The sequence below is a fragment of the Geotrypetes seraphini genome, chromosome 4 (genome assembly GCF_902459505.1).
Source record: "Geotrypetes seraphini chromosome 4, aGeoSer1.1, whole genome shotgun sequence".
NCBI classification, from domain to species: Eukaryota; Metazoa; Chordata; class Amphibia; order Gymnophiona; family Dermophiidae; genus Geotrypetes; species Geotrypetes seraphini.
The window spans coordinates 53,868,537-53,888,353 of record NC_047087.1 but is presented as its reverse complement, the minus strand read 5'-3'; the positions used below and the strand labels follow the sequence as shown (position 1 = coordinate 53,888,353).

The 19,817-nt window shown below is 42.7% G+C and overlaps 1 protein-coding gene across 2 annotated transcripts in view; it reads left to right on the top strand.

Moving 5' to 3' along the window:
• The window catches only part of BRD7 (bromodomain containing 7), a 60,105-nt gene extending 42,395 nt beyond the window's left edge, over positions 1–17,710 (top strand). For both annotated transcript variants that reach the window (XM_033942111.1, XM_033942113.1), the window contains exons 13-16: positions 6,798–6,903; positions 7,221–7,364; positions 14,663–14,806; positions 17,449–17,710. In XM_033942111.1, coding sequence (XP_033798002.1) covers positions 6,798–6,903; positions 7,221–7,364; positions 14,663–14,806; positions 17,449–17,513 — 459 coding nt within the window. In that variant the 3' untranslated portion in view covers positions 17,514–17,710. The remainder of the gene's footprint in view (positions 1–6,797; positions 6,904–7,220; positions 7,365–14,662; positions 14,807–17,448) is intronic.
• Positions 17,711–19,817: the final 2,107 nt, after the last annotated feature.

The following is a 19,817-nucleotide window of genomic DNA, read 5'->3' as shown; positions in this document are numbered from 1 at the left end:
TTTAAAATTCCGAAACGGGTCTTTTGTGTTTGACTGTGGCTTCAATTGAGGGCCGGACCCTGGCGCCTTGCAGGTGAAGACCGAGCAGAAGTATTCGTTTAGTAGTTCGGCCTTTTCGGGATCCGATTCTGCGTAATTCCCGTCCGTTTTTTTCAGGCGTACTATCCCGTCTGTGTTTTTTTTCCTGTCACTGATATACCGGAAAAAGGATTTGTCCCCTTTCTTAATGTTGTTTGCTAGAGTTTCTTCCACTCGAAGTTTGGCCTCCCTGACTGCCGTTTTGACCTCTGTGGACTTGATCCTGTGTAGCAGTTGATCTTCGCTTTTCCCCGTGTGTTTGAAGGAAGCAAATGCGTTTTTCTTCTCCTTAACGAGACGTGAGATCTCTGCGGTGAACCACTGGGGTTTGTCTTTTCTTCGCCGTTTGTGTGATGATTTTATGTAACGGCCGGTTGCCTCGTGTATGACAGATTTCAGGGATGACCACATATCCTCCACATTCCCTGTCTCAGTTTGGACCTGGAGCGCCTGATGGACGAAGACTCCCATGCGTGCAAAGTCTGTTCCTCGGAAGTTGAGTACCTTTGTTTTAGTGTTTGATCTATGGAAACCTTTCCTCAGGTGGAACCATACCATGTTATGATCGCTGGAGGCTAGCTTATCTCCCACGAAGACTTCTGAGACGCTTTCCCCATTGGTGAGTACTAGGTCAAGGATCGTTTGGGCCCTAGTGGGCTCCATTACCATTTGATTGAGGCGTGCTCCTCTTATGGAGGCTAATAGCCTCTTGCTGCCGCTGGTTGTTGCTGAAGGTGTGCTCCAGTCTACGTCCGGCATATTGAAGTCTCCCATTAGTACAACGTCCCCCCGTAGAGCGATATTTTCTCTGTCTTCGATTAGTTCCGTGTCTTTGTCTTCTGGTTGTCTTGGAGGTCTATATACCACACCAAGATACAGGCATTTTTCTCTCCCTCTGGCCAGGTTCACCCTGAGGGATTCCCCGGTGTACTTAACGTCCGTGATTCTGGTAGTTTTGATGCCTTCTTTAATGTATAGCGCTACCCCTCCGCCTAACCTGCCCTCTCTGTCTCGACGAAGTAAATTGTAACCCGGTATGGCCATATCCCACCCATGAGAGTCCGTGAACCAGGTCTCGGATATCGCAACCACATCTAGGTCGGCATTCACTATCTCGGTCTCCAATTGCAGAATTTTATTGCCTAAACTGTGTGCATTGACATACATGGCCCTCCATCCCTTGTGTTTGCTAGGGCTGTCATGCGTATTATGGGTGCTTACCTTGGATTCAGAAGAGTGGTTGTGTCTCGCCTCCACCGGATGATTCCTTACTGCTCTGGAATGTGAGTGGATACCCTCCCCCAACTTACCTAGTTTAAAGCCCTGCGAAGTAGGCGGGCTAGACGGTGTCCAAGTACGTTTTTACCTCTTCTGGTCAGGTGAAGTCCGTCCGGTCCCTGCAGTCCCTGGAGTCTCTTTCCATGGTCCAGGAATCCAAAGTTCATCTCTATGAACCAGTTGCGAAGCCACTCGTTGGTACGTTGGATGCGTTCTTCCCTGGCTCTTCCTCTGTCTCTAACTGGGAGGATGGATGAGAAGACCACCTGTGCACCTGTTTGCTTCAGCTTCCTACCCAGGGCTCTGAAGTCATCGGGTATGTTCTCTGAGGTGTTCCTTGCAGTGTCGTTTGTACCTACATGGATAAGAAGCATAGGGAAATGGTCATTAGGTTTTAGTAGTTTATCGAGACAGGTGGTGACGTCACGAATCCTGGCTCCAGGGAGACAGCAGACCTCCCTTGACAGCAAATCTGGTCTGCAAATTGGACCCTCGGTTCCTCGCAGCATGGAGTCCCCAATGACTACCACTCTGCGCTCCTTCCGGGGAGGCTGATCAGCGTGCTTTGGAGTCCAAGTTGTGCGCAGGGTATCTTCCCGAGCCTCTTCCGCTACCTCCTCGGTAGTAATGTCCTGCAAGACGTGGTATCTGTTTTTCAGGCTGAGTTGTGGTGAGCTACCCTGTTTGGGACAAAAAGAAGAAAAGGGAAGTGAGAAAAGAGGGGAGGGTTTTCTCCGTTTTCCCGTGGAGGAGGTTACCAGCTGCCAGGGACCGGCATCCCCTATCATTTCTTGCACCCCGATCGTGGAATTTATAACTGGAGACTTGGGTGTCTCGAGGATGGATCTATCGTGGGTCAGCTCTGCCAAATGGGAAACCTCCTTAATGGCTCCGTCGATGAAGGCCTCGTCCTCCCTGATGCTCCTTAAGCGCTGCACCTCCTCCCTGAGGCTCCATAGTTCCTGTAGGATGTCCTTGTTCAGCTGCTCCATCTCCTCTGTCTGAGTAGAAACTGTAGCGTGGTTTGGGGGGGGCGGTCTCGGTCTGCACAGCAACCTCTGCCCACCGTCCAGTGCCACCCTCCTCCTTCTGCACCATCCCCTGGATCCCGCCGGACGTTGGCGTGATGAACTGGATGGTAGTCTTGGTACTCCGCGTCCTCCCTGCCATATCCAAAGGTAGAGAGATTAGGTGTAAAATAGAAAAGTAATGAGAATAGGGAGTTGGAGAGAGAATAGAGAGTGTGAAGGAAATGTGTGAAGGAGAGTTTAGAGTGTGAAGGAAATGTGTTATTAAAAAATTTTTTTTTGTTGTTTTTTTGTTTTTTTTTTTAAAGTTATAAAGAGTTTAGAGTATGGATTCGGCCTATTAGGGGCCCTTCTCAAGGCCCTTCGCAAAGGCGCCTTCGCTGGTTCCCCGAGTCTCAGCACGCTGCTGCTGAGACTCCCAGCGCCTCTTTCCTGTCTCCTGCTCTGCCCTCGCTGCCTGTTAGCAGTGCTAACATATGATATGTTAGTTAAGATATGTTAGTAATCTATCACCAGAACCAATTGCTAAATCATTAAATCAATCAATTTGGGTAAACTCCAGGATCAAGATTGGTGGATACAAAATCGTCTGGAAACAATGGATAATTGCAGGTATACGAACATTGAATGATGTTATTTCAAAAGGAGCAATGCTTAGTTTTTCACAATTGCAACATAAATTTGGATTAAATAAAAAACAATATTTTAAATGGTTGCAATTGAAGCAAGCTATTCAGGCAGGGTTCCCTGAATGGAAAGCTCTTAATACTCAATATAGTCTGCAGGTTCTATGTTTCCAGGCGGATTTTTTGGGTCACCAAGCCGCAAAATGGTATAAATTGTTAAATGGATTTTTAAACAAAAAAAAGAAAACTGGACTTAGGGATATTTGGAGTATTGAGATTGGTCAGACAATTTCTGAATCTCAATGGCCACGATTTTGGTCCTGGAGATTAAGATCTACAAAGTCAGCATCTATGAGTCAAACTTGGTTGTTTTTGTTACATAGAACTTTATGGACCCCTACGCGTTTACAAAAAATAGATAGTACTAGATCTAATAGATGCTGGCATTGCAGAGTAGAAGTCGGGACATTAGATCACTTAATTTTTTTTTGTCCCTGTATAAATGCATTTTGGAAACTAATTTGGCCCCAAATTAATGAATTACTAGAAAATCATGTAGGACTCTCATAACACCAACACTATACTATTTGGTACAGCAATGAGAACTCAGAGTCCGATTTCAGTAAACAATAACAAACTATTATTAATATTGACAGGGGTCGCCATGCAACAAATAACTCAAAATTGGAAGGACTACACCAAATTAAATTTTACATTTTGGTGGAATTCAGTCTGTCATATATACAAAATGGAAAAAACAATAGCATTACAACAGGGAAATATTCATAATTTTAAGAAAATTTGGGAACCATTGACTCGATATTCTAATGATCAGGTTTCATAGCACATTAGTAATGGATATATTAGATTGGGGAAGGGTGGGAATGTATATTATATGGATTTAAGAACTGAAGAAAGGGGAGGGTTATATTTTATGTGATAAGATGAATTACTTGTAATCACAATTTTTCATGTTTTAATTGAAGTTTATGTAAAATTAAATTATTGTAAGAATGAAAAATTTATAAATAAAATATTAAAAAAAAAAAAAAAAGACATACAGAAAGAAAGAAATGTCTAAGTCTACACATCTATTCTAGCACCTGTTAATGTAACGGGCTAAAAAACTAGTAAATATATATTGTTCTTCAAATTCAGCCACAGAGTAGCGACGGTGCTTTTCAGCTTCTTGGTATAAGCTAAGTTATATGCTTTGCAAGGATTTTACAGAAAAGTCTGATAAACTTTAAAATATAAGCTATTTAAACATCTAATAACCTAAAGAAGTTGTGTTAATAATAAGTTTTATTTTAAAATATAGGAGCCGATGAAGAAGCTTAGGGGTCCTTTTATCAAGTTGTGGTAGGGGTTTAACCCACGTAATACCACACGTTAAACTGCCTGCCGCGCTAGCCGCTAACGCCTGCATTGAGCAGACGTTAGTTTTTTAGCCAGCCACGGGGGTTAGTGCGTGATGAAATGTCCGACGTGCTAACCCTGCTAGCGCGGCTTGATAAAAGGACCCCTTAGTGTCGTTTAGTTCCATAAGTTTAGTATTTTGTGTACCATGGAGTGCCGCTTCTGAAGGCTCTTTCAGCTTAATATATTTGAATATGGTATGATTAGATTGCAATACTACTCTCCTGAAAACAAACTGGTCTGGACTTCTGGTTGGTTAAGTGTGAGTGACCAAATCTTCTAAATTATTGTCAACCAGTTTAAGTGATAAGTTGATGTCTTGCAGAACCTCCAAAATCATAGGGCCCAGATTTGTCTCCCTGATTTGCCCTTGTCCCCAGGTGAGACCATAGGTGTGGAATAGCAGTCAAGGCAGGCTTAGAATTGCTGCAAGGCTTTTAGTTTGGGGGAAGGTGAGCAGAAAGTACTGAGGATTGGGATAGAAGAAAGACTGAATCAAATAGGCATAAAGAAGAAGAAAGGGAGGGGGTCTAGAATAGAAAGGGCGAAGGAGGAGGCAGAAGGCTGGGGGATGGGGTGGAGGCAGAGAGAGAAAAAATATACTTGGGCAAGGATGGTGGAGAGGGGAATAGAACTCATGATGGAGAGACAGAAGGGGGGAAAGGAGACAACATGGGATTGGGGGATATAATGAGACATTGAATATGGGAAAAAGAGCATGCAGGGAGAATTAGGAAAAGGGGAAGAGAAGAATGTGAAAGTGTTAAATATCCACTGCTGAAGAAAGAAGGAAGAAAAAACTGTGAAAAAGGAAAGAGGAAACCACCAGAGATAAGGGTGGGGAAAAAGAAGAAAGGAACGATGAGGCTGAGCTAGAAATATTTCATAAAATTTTCAATCAAACTAATCTTTTTTTTTTTTTTATTTTATAAAATACATTCTTTTAAATTTCCTCACAGTTGTAGATTTGAGCTGGGGGGGGGTTAATGTCCACATGTTTTCCTGATCAACATTTCTGTTTTGATCTGTTCAAACTTGACTGTAATTTGCAACATGCAATTTAATGACCCACTGTTACAGTAGTGTGAATGTTAGCAAATATTTTGTGGGTTTCTATTTGTACCTCACAAAGTAAATGTGATTTCTCCCTCCTTAGAGACTGGTGCTGTAAGATTATAGTGGTCATGAAAGTTGACACAATAAATAATGTGGCAGTAATTTTCTGAAATGTTTACCCAAGGAACTCTTGAAAATGATTTTCAGCCCATCCCCCCTGCTTCAGCAGCTGTAATAATAATTGAAACAAAATAAAAAGCATTGCAGCTGTGCAAATATCTCTTCAGCTGCCCAGCACTCAGCTTTCTTGTACTGACTGAAAGTAAAGTCTGTCTGTGCCTGTAGAAAAAGAGGGTAGGGAGAGTCGTTTGAGACAGCCAGTGCCCAACACTGACTAATCTTGACGTGTCACGATTTCTCAGAAAGGCACAGATGTAAGTATGCTTTATTTGTAGAATTTCATTATCTATATTGCTCTGAATAAAACTGGATTGTTACCCTTTTACTGGACCTATATGAACATTTAAAAACTGTGTAATTCTTTTTTTTTTCTTCCCAATTCTTTATTCATTTTTAATAAACTTACAATAAGTGTAATAGCATTTTAAACTCAAATACAACACTTACTATTCCGTTAAAACTCTATATCAGAATTTATTTTAAAAAACTGTAATTCTAAAAGCTTACGTATAACTACTCAAGAATGAGCTAAAATCTGAAAAGAAAAGGATGTTTAGCTTGTTTTTACTGCTGAGTGATTGAGATAAATTTAAATATTGCTGGTTTAAGAATATATATATGAATGTCATAAAATATTATTTTCAGGTGGTATATATTAGTTATATATGAATTTGGGTGGGGGTTAAATTTTATTAGTGTATGATATTGAAGATTTTTCAAGTGATGTTGTATTATAATTGTTTGATATTTACTGTACACTTGATGTAAGTTATAAAATGAATAAAGAATTTAAAAAAAAAATAAAATTTATATTTGTTAACTATCTTAGCAAACATTGTACAGTATCATCAGTGGTGGTGGTAACCTTTAGATATAGCCACAATTTATACACAATAATAGAAAATACCACCAAAGTACATTAGCATTAACTGTTGTCAGTACTTGTATCCATCACTTCTGAAACAGTTTTACAGCATCTCGCCGTTCTTAATGCCACAATGTTAATGTTTTGTTTTTTTTTTGAGTTCAATAAATTTTATTGAATTTATATATAACAAAATACAAAACAAAACAGAACATAATGTTTTGAACCATTTGATTAAAAAAAATTATACATGTTTTCTTGATCCAGGTTACTGAAACAGAGGTTATAAACAGGATTGACTCGAATCAGGGCAGGTTTGCATCACTGAGAGCAGTGACATGTTTAGGAACACAAGAAATGTTTGACTCCCACGGTAAGAAAATTGCATTGCAGGAATACTTTTTAATACCTGTTTTCAGGTAGCCGCATAGTCTGCCGATCTGCACACAGATCTGGGGTCCCAGATTTCTATTTCAGCTTTTGTTTATGCATGTGATGTCCTTATTTTTTTTTTTCTTTAGTTGTGCAATTGAAGCACGCTGTGATATACTATGTAAAAGAGTCAGATCATTTAGGACTTTCTCCCATGGGGTGGGGGTGTAGAGATGAATTAGCACAGCTATGCAAGAGACAGGTTTGTGCCATATTTTAGTATCTGTGTGGTAACACTTTTGCTTGGGCTTACTGTAGAAGCAGAGATCTTCCAGAGGAAACTCGATGAAACCACAACATTGCTGCAAGACCTTCAGGAAGCTCAGAATGAACGGTTGAGCACCAGACCTCCGCCTAATATGATTTGCCTTCTGGGTCCCTCTTTTAGGGAGGTACAGCTAGGTGGGTATATTTTGAGCGCATCTCTTTACAATGATGTGTGTCTCTCCTGTATCAGATTCTGTTTATTTTGCCATCTTGGCATTTAACTTTGGAACAACAAGTTAGGCGTTTGTAACAGCTAGTCTGGAAAACTTTAATAATGAAAGGGATTATTAGTACTGTATTGCATGCCCCATCCCCTTAAGCAGTGCTCCACGAAACTTATTAGGTTGAGCTCTGGGGACTTATTTTTTCACTGCCACGATTTTAAGATGGATTCTCTTTTAATAATGCCTAAACTTTCTAGAATGTTGTGGACAAAACAGGTATCATGAGATTTATTTATGTATAATGTGTTCAGCATGTAGAAAAAGTTTTGTCAAACCTCTTTTCCTACTGCTATTTGTCTGTTACTAAATGAATGTATGTTTACTTTGGACCACGGAAGAAAAGAACAGTAAGCTTGTTGCTGTCTCTTTTGCAAAAGCACTGTTAAAGTTGTGATATTAACTCTGCTTGCTTATTTTTTTAAATAACCAGATGTTTTTGGAATATACACAGATGGTTCTCACTCCAAGCTAAGAATCCTTATATTTTAGTACTGGGAGAGGGGTTTAACATGGAGGAGGACACAATTGTGGGACACTTTTAAATTATTTTCTGTTATACTATGCTGTATAGATGTTCTTTATCTTTATGTGATATAAATCACTTTAGCTCCCCTTGTGGAAAAATAAGATGCTTTCTAGTGCAATGTGTCTTGTGGTCCTGAAACGATAGGATTCTGTATCTCTACTTGCAAGCTGCTTGCAGAAAACTGTCCATCATGTTTTCAACTCCACCTCCTTCCCAAGGAGCTGCTCCTGCTCCCTCAGTTTGTTTTCTGCAAGCAAAGTTGCCCAGAAGGGTTTTTATCTACTCTGCAGTTTTATTATTTTCAGGTATTTTTTCTGAGTGTTTATTTGGAGTAGAGAATGCGGTGAACTGCAGCAACTCGTGGTTACCCGCAAAAATGTAGCCTGTTCCGAGGCCTTCCTTCTGCCGACGAGTTCCTCCTTGATGTATCTTTTGGTTTCGCGCACCCAGAAGTTACATCAGGAGGAGCTTATTGGCTAAATGAAGGCCTCGGAGCAGGCTTCTCAAGATTTTCGGCGTGGCTTGGCTGGCTCGTTCAGGTAGTAGGCTCAAGGGGAGCTGGGGAGGAGATGCTGATCCATGGTGGGGGATGTTGCCTGCCACCATTCAGCGAGCGGCTCAGTGCCAGGCAGAAGTATGTAAAGCTCTGTCATGCCCGGTACACCACTGGGCCGCAAGAACTTGAGGTGACCAGAGAGGGGCTCAGGACAAGTTCACTTCTGCCTGGTACAATGCTGGACCACCAAGGATTCAAAAAGGTATGCAGGGGAGGGCAAAAAAAATTTATCAGAGTCTGGACAAGAGACGGGAGGGAATCCTTCCTGTCCTGGCCTACTCCATCAGAACATATGGCAGGCTCAACGGAGGCCTGCAACAAGCCCAGAAGGTAGGGGGCGGGTAGCACTGACTCAAATATAAGCCAAATGTCAGCTTATATTTGAGCATATACGGTATACAGAGATGGAAGATGAATGGTGAGCTGGAGAAAGAAGACACGTCAAATGGTCAAGAGACCCTGGCAAATGAGTTAAGAGTAGACAGATGGAAACCGAAACATGAGCCTGAGACCAATGTGATGTAAAGAATAAAATGACCAGACAACAAAAGGTAGAAAAATTTTTTTTTCTATTTTGTGATTAGAATACATCAGATTTGAAATATGTATCCTGCTAGAGCTGGTGTTAGACATAACTGGGGACTGCAAAAAGCCCAGGCTGTTATTCTTTAGCTCCCAGCTGGCTTAGGGCTCTCTCTGAAATCCTATGTTCAGGCAGGCACCTCATGGCACATTGAATACAGCTATTATAGCCTATGGGGAAAATTGGGGGGGTCTCCAAAACTCATTTTTGAAGGTTTCTGCAGCCAGAGCTTAGGTCCCCCACCTCTAAAACACCTTTCCCTGAATTTTTTTACTTTCAGGGAAGTGCTCACAGGCAGTTTTTGGAGCATTATTTTAAACAATCTTTTTTTCTGAAGCCTCCATCTACCTCAAAACATCTTGATTTTGCTTAAAATTGACAGGTAGGGACTCCTCATGCCGCTTTACACCTATATCATACCAGGTTTGCAGTGAACGGACAGCCGGGGAGCATCCATGTCCCACATGTGACAGAGCACACGAGAGCCTTGGGCTCAGCCTCCTACAAGTCCTCCAGGTCTGGTGATCCGCAAGAGGTGTGTTCCCAGGGGAAGAGACCGTTTCCGGGCCCCTCCAAAGGTGGTTTAACCAAGCGCAGTCATGTGGGTGCCACAGAGCCCAGGAGGACCGGCAGGGGGTTCCTGCCAGGGTCTTCCGGACCCCCAGTACAAGGCTTCATGCCAGATTTTGTGAGCCTTATGTGGAATGCCTGTTTAAACTGCTGAGGGTCCTCAGCGTTTGTTTGCACTGCACTAGTGGCAATGGCACAGGGAAATCCTCTCAACATGTGCCCCCAACTAGATGAGGGGACAGACCCTGGACCAGGAAGTTCAGTCTGTTATAGACTGGTTAGAAGGAAATTTCAATTCCATGCCACTTTTGTCCCAGAATGTTCTCTGGTAGAATCTACTTCTTTGCATAAGAATGGCAGTCGAGAGGCGGTGGTGGCTGTGGATCAAGGGGAAGACCCCCACAGTGTGCCGGATGTTCAAAGCCTTTGCATTCTCGGACATTATTTCTGCCTCACTACAAGAATTAAAGCTGGAACTCCCTCCAGCTTCCTCATCCCAGTGCTCAGTTATGTGCTGCTCTATGACACTGACCACATTCTTTCCCTCTCATCCAGACATCAACAAGTTTCAAGTTTTATTATAATTTGATGAATCGCTTAACTTAATTTTTACTAAGCGAGTTACAGCATAAAAAGAAAACATTTATTTATACATAATGTTTTTTAAAGAAAAAAAAACCCAAAAAACAAACAAGCTGGTCACAGACCACTGGGGTCACCAGAAGGGTCCCTATGAGTAGCTAAGACTATGGCCAAGCTTTATCCGATGGCACCGGATTTTCAGCAGCTCTTTGTTTAGCCAAAGGTGGACTCGCTGGTGGCACAAGTTACTAAACGAACCTCCCTGCCTAGTGAAGGAGGGGTGATTTGAAAGGATACTCAGGATTCCAACCCAGCTTCTGCAGTACTACTTAATGGTACAGTCTCAGATTTCTTAACCTTAGGGCAGGGATGTCCCTTATCCCCATTGCTGTTTGTTCTCTCTTTGGAACCTTTACTGACAATACCTTGATAGGGATGAAGGTGGGTTAAGAGGAGGTTTGTTATATGGCTTTTTCGGATGACCTTTTGCTCCTGACTTGCCCTAGTCAGTCTTTACAAAGGGCATTGCAATTAATAGATATGGCTCTCCTGGCCCGTGGCGACCCCCGACTCGAGTGGGCCAGGAGAGAGCCCAAGCTCTCCTGGCCCCGGCGACCCCCGACTCGAGTGGGCCAGGAGAGAGCCCAAGCTCTCCTGGCCCCGGCGATCCCCCCCCCCCCCCGACTGGATTGGGCCAGGAGGGAGGCCAAGCCCCCCTGGCCCCGGCGACACCCTACCCCCCACCCCCCACTACAATACGGGCAGGAGGGATCCCAGGTCCTCCTGCCCTCAACGCAACCCCACTTCCCCCCAATGACCGCCCCCCCAGAACCCCCGATCGCCACCCCCCAGCCACCCCACGACCCCCCTCCCCCTTCCCCGTACCTTTTTTAAAGTTGGCCAGACAGACGGGTGCCAAACCCGTCCATCCAGCAGGCAGCCGACGCCAGAATGGGGCTGGATTGGCCCAGCCATCCCAAAGCCCCGCCCACAGGTGGGGCCTAAGGTGCCTGGGCCAATCAGAATAGGCCCGGGAGCCATAGGCCCCTCCTATGGGCAGGACCTTAGGCAGAGCAGACATGTTTTCTGCCCTCTGCTGCATTCTCCTTGAGTCTCTCTCTCTTGGCCTTCCCTGTCTTCACATGTGAGTAGTGTGGGACCTCTTTACTTTATTTCTCCTTTTATTTGTTTCCTTTTATTTTAGGTTTCCTTTTTTTTTGCGGCTTGCAGCCTACTTAGGCCTGAGCTCCAGGTTGGGCCTTTTCTCCTCTCCATAAAAAAATTGAGCTGTTTGATTTTTGTATTAGCTGTTTTACTGGCCATGTCCTATAAAACTACCAGTGATTTCAAGAAGTGCGGCAGGGTCATGTCTGTGACTGATCCTCACAACTGGTGCTTGCCATGAACCCTGGCCTTGATCACTGGTCCTTTCATTGTAAACTCTATTTTAAAATGAGAAAAGAACCCAGAAGAGTTGAGAGGTCCCATGCGATAAATTTTTCTGCCTGCCTAAGTCCATCCCATCAGCATTGGATGCATCGGTTTCAATGGCTTCAGGAGCTGCACTGGACACTAGGGATGTGTTGACATCAAGAAGGTCTCATTTTGCCTCAACATCAGATGTCGGTAGGGTCTGCTTGGAATATGCATCTTCTGACCCAACCCTGAGGACTTTTAATGATTTCACATCATCCTTGTTGGCACTGAAGAATCTCAGTGTCTTGCACTGAGCAGAGTTGAAGAAGCACCGACATCAAACCTCTTCGAGACACGGTGCCAGGAGCTCCTGGACACTATTGTCAGTGCAGAGAGGACCGCTCTCCCCTCTATGGAAGTGGTGCCAGTCTCCCTGAAGCCATGATGATTTGGCTTCAGCATTTTTGGAGACTGTCACTATTCCAGCACTGGTCTTGTCTTTACTGATGCCTGCCTTCAAGGAGCAATTCCGGGTCCTGTTATAGAAGGGATTGGAGCACATCCTGGCACAGCGCAACGCTATTACATCAAGGACATTAGTGCCAGCTATTATGCCACCCATGCCCTAGTTGTGGGGTGTTAACACTAATACCCCATCTGGCATTGACCAATCTAGTTCTCCTCTTCGGCCTATCAGGAAGAAAACAGCTCTGGAATTCAGAAGAGGGCTCATATTTCAGCACTCTTGCCCAGAGCCTGATCGTATGTCCAGTGGTCTGAAGTAGGCATAGACTCAGATGTCCCATGAGGAGCACTTTGTTGAGTCAGATACAGACTGCTCTTGAGGGTCTGACATGAAACTATAGAAACCTTCAGAGGAAGGATCCCTTGGACTCCACCCCAGAAAAGGAGACAGTTTCCCAAAGGAATTCTTCTTTGCCAATGTTTTGTTGAATAAACGTTTTATTCTTTTTGGTGAGATCAGTAGCTATGGATTCCCATCTATAATAGTCTTTCATCCTGCTTGTCCTTGAAGAAAGTGTAGCTACCACCTGTAGCAGGTTTGATCTGAGAACAGAAGGATATAGATTACATCCCACACACCTCCGGTAGGATTTGTATATTTTTTTTTTAATCATTTATTTATACATCAATAAAAATTATTGAACAGGAAAATGAGACTTGTCACAATATTAATTAAATTTAAATTAAAGTAAATTTACCAAATTGAAAAAGTTCCAAAAATTAATTAATACTTAAGCTCAATAACAGTCCACATTTGGAGAGAGACAATTCCCATTATCAGAAGGAATTATATATTTGAAATATTTTTAAAAAGGGAAAATTAAAGTAGTGGTTCATCTTCCTTAAACATATGGACCATCATACAGAATCATCTGGAGCCTTGCATTACTACACCCTTGCCTTCAAGAAAAAATTGAAACTGTGAGGGCTCATAAAAAAACATAAGTATTCTGATCTATAAAGACCATACATTTACAGGGATATCTCAATTGATATTTAGCCCCTAATCCAGTAACATATTGTTTCGTCTCTAGGAATGTTTTCCCTCCTAGTCTGTGTCCATCTTGAAACATCTGTAAAAATAGATATTTTACAATCCAAAAAAAGACTTCTTTCATCCTAAAAAAAGGCAAAGAAGTGCTTTGTCCTGTTGAAAAACAAATGTCATTAAAAGGGTTGTACACAAAATCAGAAGTTTCCAAAACTACTTAAAGAAGTAACCTCAGTTGAAACAGGAGCTCTTGAGGGAGAGGGCTTTTTTAACAGAAACTGGCAAAAAATATATTTGTATTCTTTATGCTTTTTTATCCAACTGTGGGTCCCTGCGTGGGTCAGTGGGGGGGAGGAGGGTGAAAAGGCACATGCACGGTTGAGCCTGCCTAAGGCCTTAGGAATCTTCTGTTGAACTGACTGCAGCCAATCACAGAGCAGCGCGGGACCAGGCAGGAAGTGCAAAGGTTGCGCTCCTATGTTATGTGCTGCTCTGCAACAAGAAAGGCAGCTGTCCAGCAGGAGATCGTGCTGAACCATCGCCAATTTTAAAAAGTACCGGGGGGGGCTTCGGGCTTCCCAGCACCAGACCACCAGATGCACCTACGTGTAGAGGAGGAAAAACTAAGAAAAAAAATTCTGAACCAATTTTTTTTTCTTGGTTTTTCCTTCTCTACACGTAGGTGCGTCTTATAGACTAGAAAAATGGTACATGTCATTTTGAATCCAAGACACATGATTCTGTGTTTCATTTAGCCACAAAGAAAAACTGCTATGAAAGTTTAATCACTCTTTCCAGAAGCGTGATAAGCCATGAAGCATGTAAAAAATTGTAAATATAAATTTGATAGTTCATAGAATATTTCCAATGTTATGACTAAGATATATATTTTAGTTTAAACTTGGCACCATGAAACAATATTCTGACAACTTCTTGGTTCTAGCTGCTATTTTAGCTCTATCAACTTGGTCTTCACTCTCAGTACCTGAAAATTTAGCCTGTTTGTAGCACTCGAGGGCTGGAAGTGAAGACCAAGGCTCTGTGATGTGTTGGGGTGGTTCATATTACAGCTGTTACACTAAACTGTTTGAGCAGTTACCTGTATATTTTGTTAAATGTAATTTCTGGTTAGGATATTATCTCAGAACGTTGCAAATGGCATGAGCAAGATAGTCTGTGATTTTACATCTCTCCAATAGTACCTTTTGAGAGCTGAATGGGATTTAGCTGTCCAGTACCCACTCCCTTTATTGGTTTCCAAATTTATAGAGAGAGAGACCACTCAGACATTTTGGAGCCCTATTTACTAAGCATTTTTCCCATTAAAAACAAAATGAGGGCAAATATATTAGTAAAAAGGCCCCTAAATGAGAGAGCCCTTTTTATTTGGAAGGGGGGAGGTTGAAAAGATGAAGTTAATGTACCTAGCCTTGTCTTAGCTGCAGTTTGTTTATTTCTAGCTGACAAAGTGACCAATAATCTGAAGGAACTCGCACAGCAAGTAACACCAGGTGATATTGTGAGCATCCATGGAATTCGGAAAGCAATGGGGATATCTTGTCGCATGCCAGCCACAGAGGATAGTGTTGTGGATTTAACCACTGGTGAGTACTGCTGTGGATTAGTTTCTCAGATTCTTGCTTAATGAAGGCAGCAGCATAACAGGGAGGAAATGAGTAGCTCTAAACATCCTGCCAGGTAATTGTTTCCATAGCAGGTTATTAGCCACAGAATATAGAGCTATGTGGCAAGGGAGGAGATGCTGGGCTACAAGGAGAGAGGAAGAGATGAAAATTCTACATTCCCTTTTATTGACCACTGAGCACAGAGGCCTTTCCTATTTTAGCATATAATGTAGGCTTCTGGTACACAAAGCATATGAGTCCTGACAAGTGAGTTAAATCCCCCAAATCATGAGCTGTTGCAGAAGGAATCAATACTTTTTCTTCAGCTCCTCCTACTTCCTCAGTGGGCTTTACTGCCTCTCTTGAGTTTTCCTTCTGCAAGCAAGCTAGAAGGTATCTTTCTGATCTGCTCTGAGAAGTTTTTTTAATTATTATTATTTTCAGGATTTTTATCTGATTATAAGGCTTAAGGTGCTCAAGAGGTCCCCAGTGAGACTAGGGCAGCTCTGCCTGAGAGAGGATGTAGATTCTCAGACGAGCTATCTGCTGCTGGCATGGCAGCCATAAAGGAACCTGTCTAGCTAGCCTGCACTAACAGTTGAGGAGCATTCCTCTGGGAACAAGGCTTGCCCCTTATTTATCAGATGCCGGCTGTGTTTTACTTCCCCGTTGCAGCGTGTGGGTTTGTGGGGGTCTGAGGTCTCAGTCCGGCATAGGCCCGACTGGCAACCTGAAGATTGAAGGGTCCTGGACTGAGGATTACTTGTCTTAGGCAAAGGTCTTCTCCACTATCCAGCTATAGTAAGAGCTGAAGCACACTATAGCACCAATACAGCACAGCATAGTACAGTGAGTAAGGCCATTAGAGCCTAAGGGAAAATCGCGGGGGGGGGGGGGGGGTCTCTAATAGTCTGTTTTGGAGGTTTCTGGGGATGGATATAGGGGTTCCCCACCTCCAAAAACCACTTCCCTGATTTTTTTGTAATTTATTGCAGCTTTTTGGCACCAAAACGCTGTCGCAGTGCCCATCTTGGATCTCCCAATTTTTATTTTAAAAGCCTCTGTCTGCCTCAACACCTCGATTTTGCTTAAAATTGTTTATGGATTCCTCAGACCTTTCTACCCTGTATTATGCCAGGTTTCCACTGGATGGTCAGTTGAGGAGCATCCATGTGCCACTGTGTACATGAGGGAGGACTGGGGCCCTGGGCCTAGCCCCCTCTAGGGCTGGGGAGTCACAGGAGGCTCGTTTGCCAGGGAGGAAATCTTACCTGGAACCCTCAAAGAACAATTTGGCAAAACGCAATGCGTGATCACCAGAGAGCCCAAAAGACAAGGCAAGGCTCTAAAGGGGCCCTCTGAGCTTCCTACTTGGGGCTTTACCTCTGATTTTGTGAGTCTTATGTGGAAAGATCAGTCAGAGGAGAACTGGGGGTCGGGATCAGAGTCCATGTCTTTACTTCTCCAGAGTGAATCGGGTCTCGCAAGAACTTATAGCAGCCATTCATTAGCGGCTCTCCATGGGGCAGGAGCGTGGGACGACCACTCCTGCTTTGGTCATCGCTAGACCACTGGGGATTTTAAAGGGGGGGGAGGGAGGTAAAGTTGTAACAGTCGGCCGGGACAGGAGGCAAGAGTGATTCCTCGTATCCTGGCCCACCAGGTCTTATGGCAGGCCCAGTGGAGGCCTGCTAGGCATCGGGCAGGAAGGGAACAGGGTACAAGGCATGGAGGGAGTGATGGGGGACAGGGTGCAGAGCTAGGCAGGGCACTTGAATATTAACCCCTCAGTTTATATTTAAGTCAACCTTTTTTTTTTTTTTTTGGGGGGGGGGGAGGTTGCCTTGGTTTATATTCGGGTCGGTATATAATTATCTATCAACAGCTGCATGTTCATAGTGGATGGTTCTCAAATACACTACTAAAGAAATTTTGTAAATTTTTTCCCATACAAGTTATGAAATTTTATTTTCTTAGAAAGTAAGTTTGCCTCAAGAACTATACTAATCTTCCTCCATGGAATTAGTAGAAATACACTTCCCTCTCCAAATCCGTGGTTTCAGCATCCACGGATTTGGTTATTTGCGGTTTTAAGTCCAAAAACCCATTTAAATTTTTTGGGCTATTTTAAGCCTTGTAAGCCTCCCCCTTAAGCCTTACCTGGTGGTCTAGCAGTTTTTTAGGGCAGGATCGGTCTTCCCACGCTCCTGCCCCATGCAGATCACTCACAGGAAATGGCTCAAGAGACTACGGGAGCTCAAGGCAGCCATTTCCTGTGAGCAAACTGCACGGGGCAGGAGCGTGGGAAGATCGATCCTGCCCCCCAAACCAGCTAGACCACCAGGTAAGGCTTAAGGGGGTGGTTAAAGGCAGAACCGGCCCGCGTTTTTTTAAATATTTGCAGGCCGGCTCTGCTCCTAACCCCCGTGGATACGGAGGGAGAAGTATAACCAGCTTTGCTTAAAGAACATAGTATCACCCAATCTGATGACAACCAGTGTACACAGTTATAATTTTTATGATTTATCATTTTGTTGTATACTAAAGTATTTTGTTTCTGTCATTTGTACAGTTCTGACTTTTTGTGTGCATCATTTCAGCCATCTCTTTTTACTTTGCAGACCATCAAGAATCTGGAAAAGAGACTAATTTCATGGGAGGGGAATGTGCTCCTGCTGGAACTTAGAACTCTTACATTTTGTTTTCTATTTAATTTTTGTATAATTTTATTCAAGACTGCACAGACATGGACTGTTTAAAAACCTCATTCCTCAGAGTTTATTTATTGAATATGTCTGAAATTTTTTATCTCATGCAAATGCATTTTTGAAGCATGAAAGTAAATGCATTTTATTTTTGTTCATTAAACCAATTTGACATGTACTTTGTAGTTGAACAGTGTTCAAAATGTATCCAGCACACCATCTATCTATATAAGCTGCTCTTTTTGTGCCTTCCTCATCTGTTACTTTGTAATCCAGAAGTACTGTGATAAGCCTTTCACGTGGTCTGTGTAAATACTGCATATATAGGACAAGCTGCAAGTCCTAGATGTAACTTAGGTGCTCACATAGGTCTTCTAGCAGGCTCTTCCTATTGACTGTCTAGAAAGGATATAGGGGGAACTTATAGACTGAATTTTCAGGTAGCAATCATGCAGGAGTGAGTTTCTTTAAAATTTGATATCTAAAAATCAGGGATATCATATACTAATTCACAAACAGACAAAACATTCTTATACATATGTGATACAACGGGGGGAGAATACAATAATTAATAGGATAGATGTACAAACAGGGTGAGTATAATAGGAAGGAGGTGTGCTCTTCATGTGAAATGGTAGATGAAGGAAAAAGACTGATTCTGGATGTTATAAGTTGTAGGCATTTTTAAACAAGAACAATAATGGGCCTCGACCTATTTGGGTTTTCAAGATTGCCACAATAAATATGCATGAGATCTATTTGCATATGCAATGGAAGCAGTATAGGCAAATCAAGCTCATGTATATATCTATAGTGGAAATCTTGAAAACCTGACTGAGTTGTAGCTTTCAAGGCTCAGGGTTGCCCACCTCTGTATTAGTGGGAGGGGGGTGTAGATTTTTGTGGGACTTGAGGGCTGGAAATAGGAAAAGAGGGATGCTAGGCATAACATAAAATAGGACCTTGCATGTTTAGAGGCCAGGAGGATGTAGGTACAGTGAGGAAGAGAAGGACAAAAGTTGCTTTTGATAGTGATATCCTGCAGTCCTGTTCAGTCAGGTTTTCAAGATGTCCCTAATGACTAGGCATGAGATTTGCATGCCTGTCCCTTCCATTAGATGCAAATCTCTCATAATTCATTTGGGATATCCTAAAAGCACACCTGGCTGATAGTCCCCTTTCACAGGAGCATCACTGCTATAGGCAGCTGTGCTTTTATGACTGATAATCAAAATACATCTTTGGTAGTGTAAGAAAATATTTTAATGTCATCTTCTGTGTTATGATAGAGGCAGGCCTGTCATTCTTTTAACTCCTTTACCTCTCACATGCTGCTTCTGTTCATCTATAGAGCTTTTTTTGGAAAGTTGCATAACAGGATGGTATTTGAGGATTGGATTGTATGGATGTATGTTTGCAAACATCTGTATAAAGACTCAAGCTATAAAATATAGGAGCAGGAGGGCTCTCTCACCATCCAAAGTTTGGGAGGTGCAGGCAATAGCATTGGAAGTAGCCACATGATCAGGAGTAGAGCCTGTACTAAGATGATAGGGGAAGAAAAAATGGGTTGGCAAGATAAGGGTGATAATCTTTCCCTGCCCCAACACCCACCCACAAGCCTGCACCTTTCCTATGCACATAGACATACATGTCCATTCCATGCCTTCTTCCATTAAGTGCCCTACACACACAGGCTGCCGTCAGCAAATACCCTTCTGTGGACTCCTCAGTTGCAGGTTCCTTTTGGATCTCATTGCTATGGGACCCAAACTATATTAGGCTGCCTGACTTTGGTCTTACTTTCTAACTTCTGAAGCCTCCATCAAAGCTCATGCCAGCTATGATTTCATTTTAATTGGATTTCATCCTTTTTCCCTATATATATTTTTTATTTGGCACATTCTATAAGCATGGCCTATCTGGGAGCGCAACAAGAAGAGTACTCTAGAAATTGTTGTATTGTCAACCTATTCTTCCATCTCAAACTATTTTCACTCTACAGTGTTAGCCCTGACACTAACCCAAGGGATATTCAAACACATTGGCATTTTCTTATAGCCCCACTTTATCCTGAGTGATGTCTGCAATTCTGTATTGTCATGAGGAATATACATTTAGTTTGCAGCCAGAAAATAGTGTATGTCTCTTTTTTATTATTATAGGGCCCTTTTGCTAAGTTGTGGAAAGAATCAGCAAAAAAAAAAAAAAAACTAGCAGCATTTTAAAGTTTTGAGTCTACAAATGATTAACCCCCTTCCTTTACAAAGCCACGCTAGCGTTTT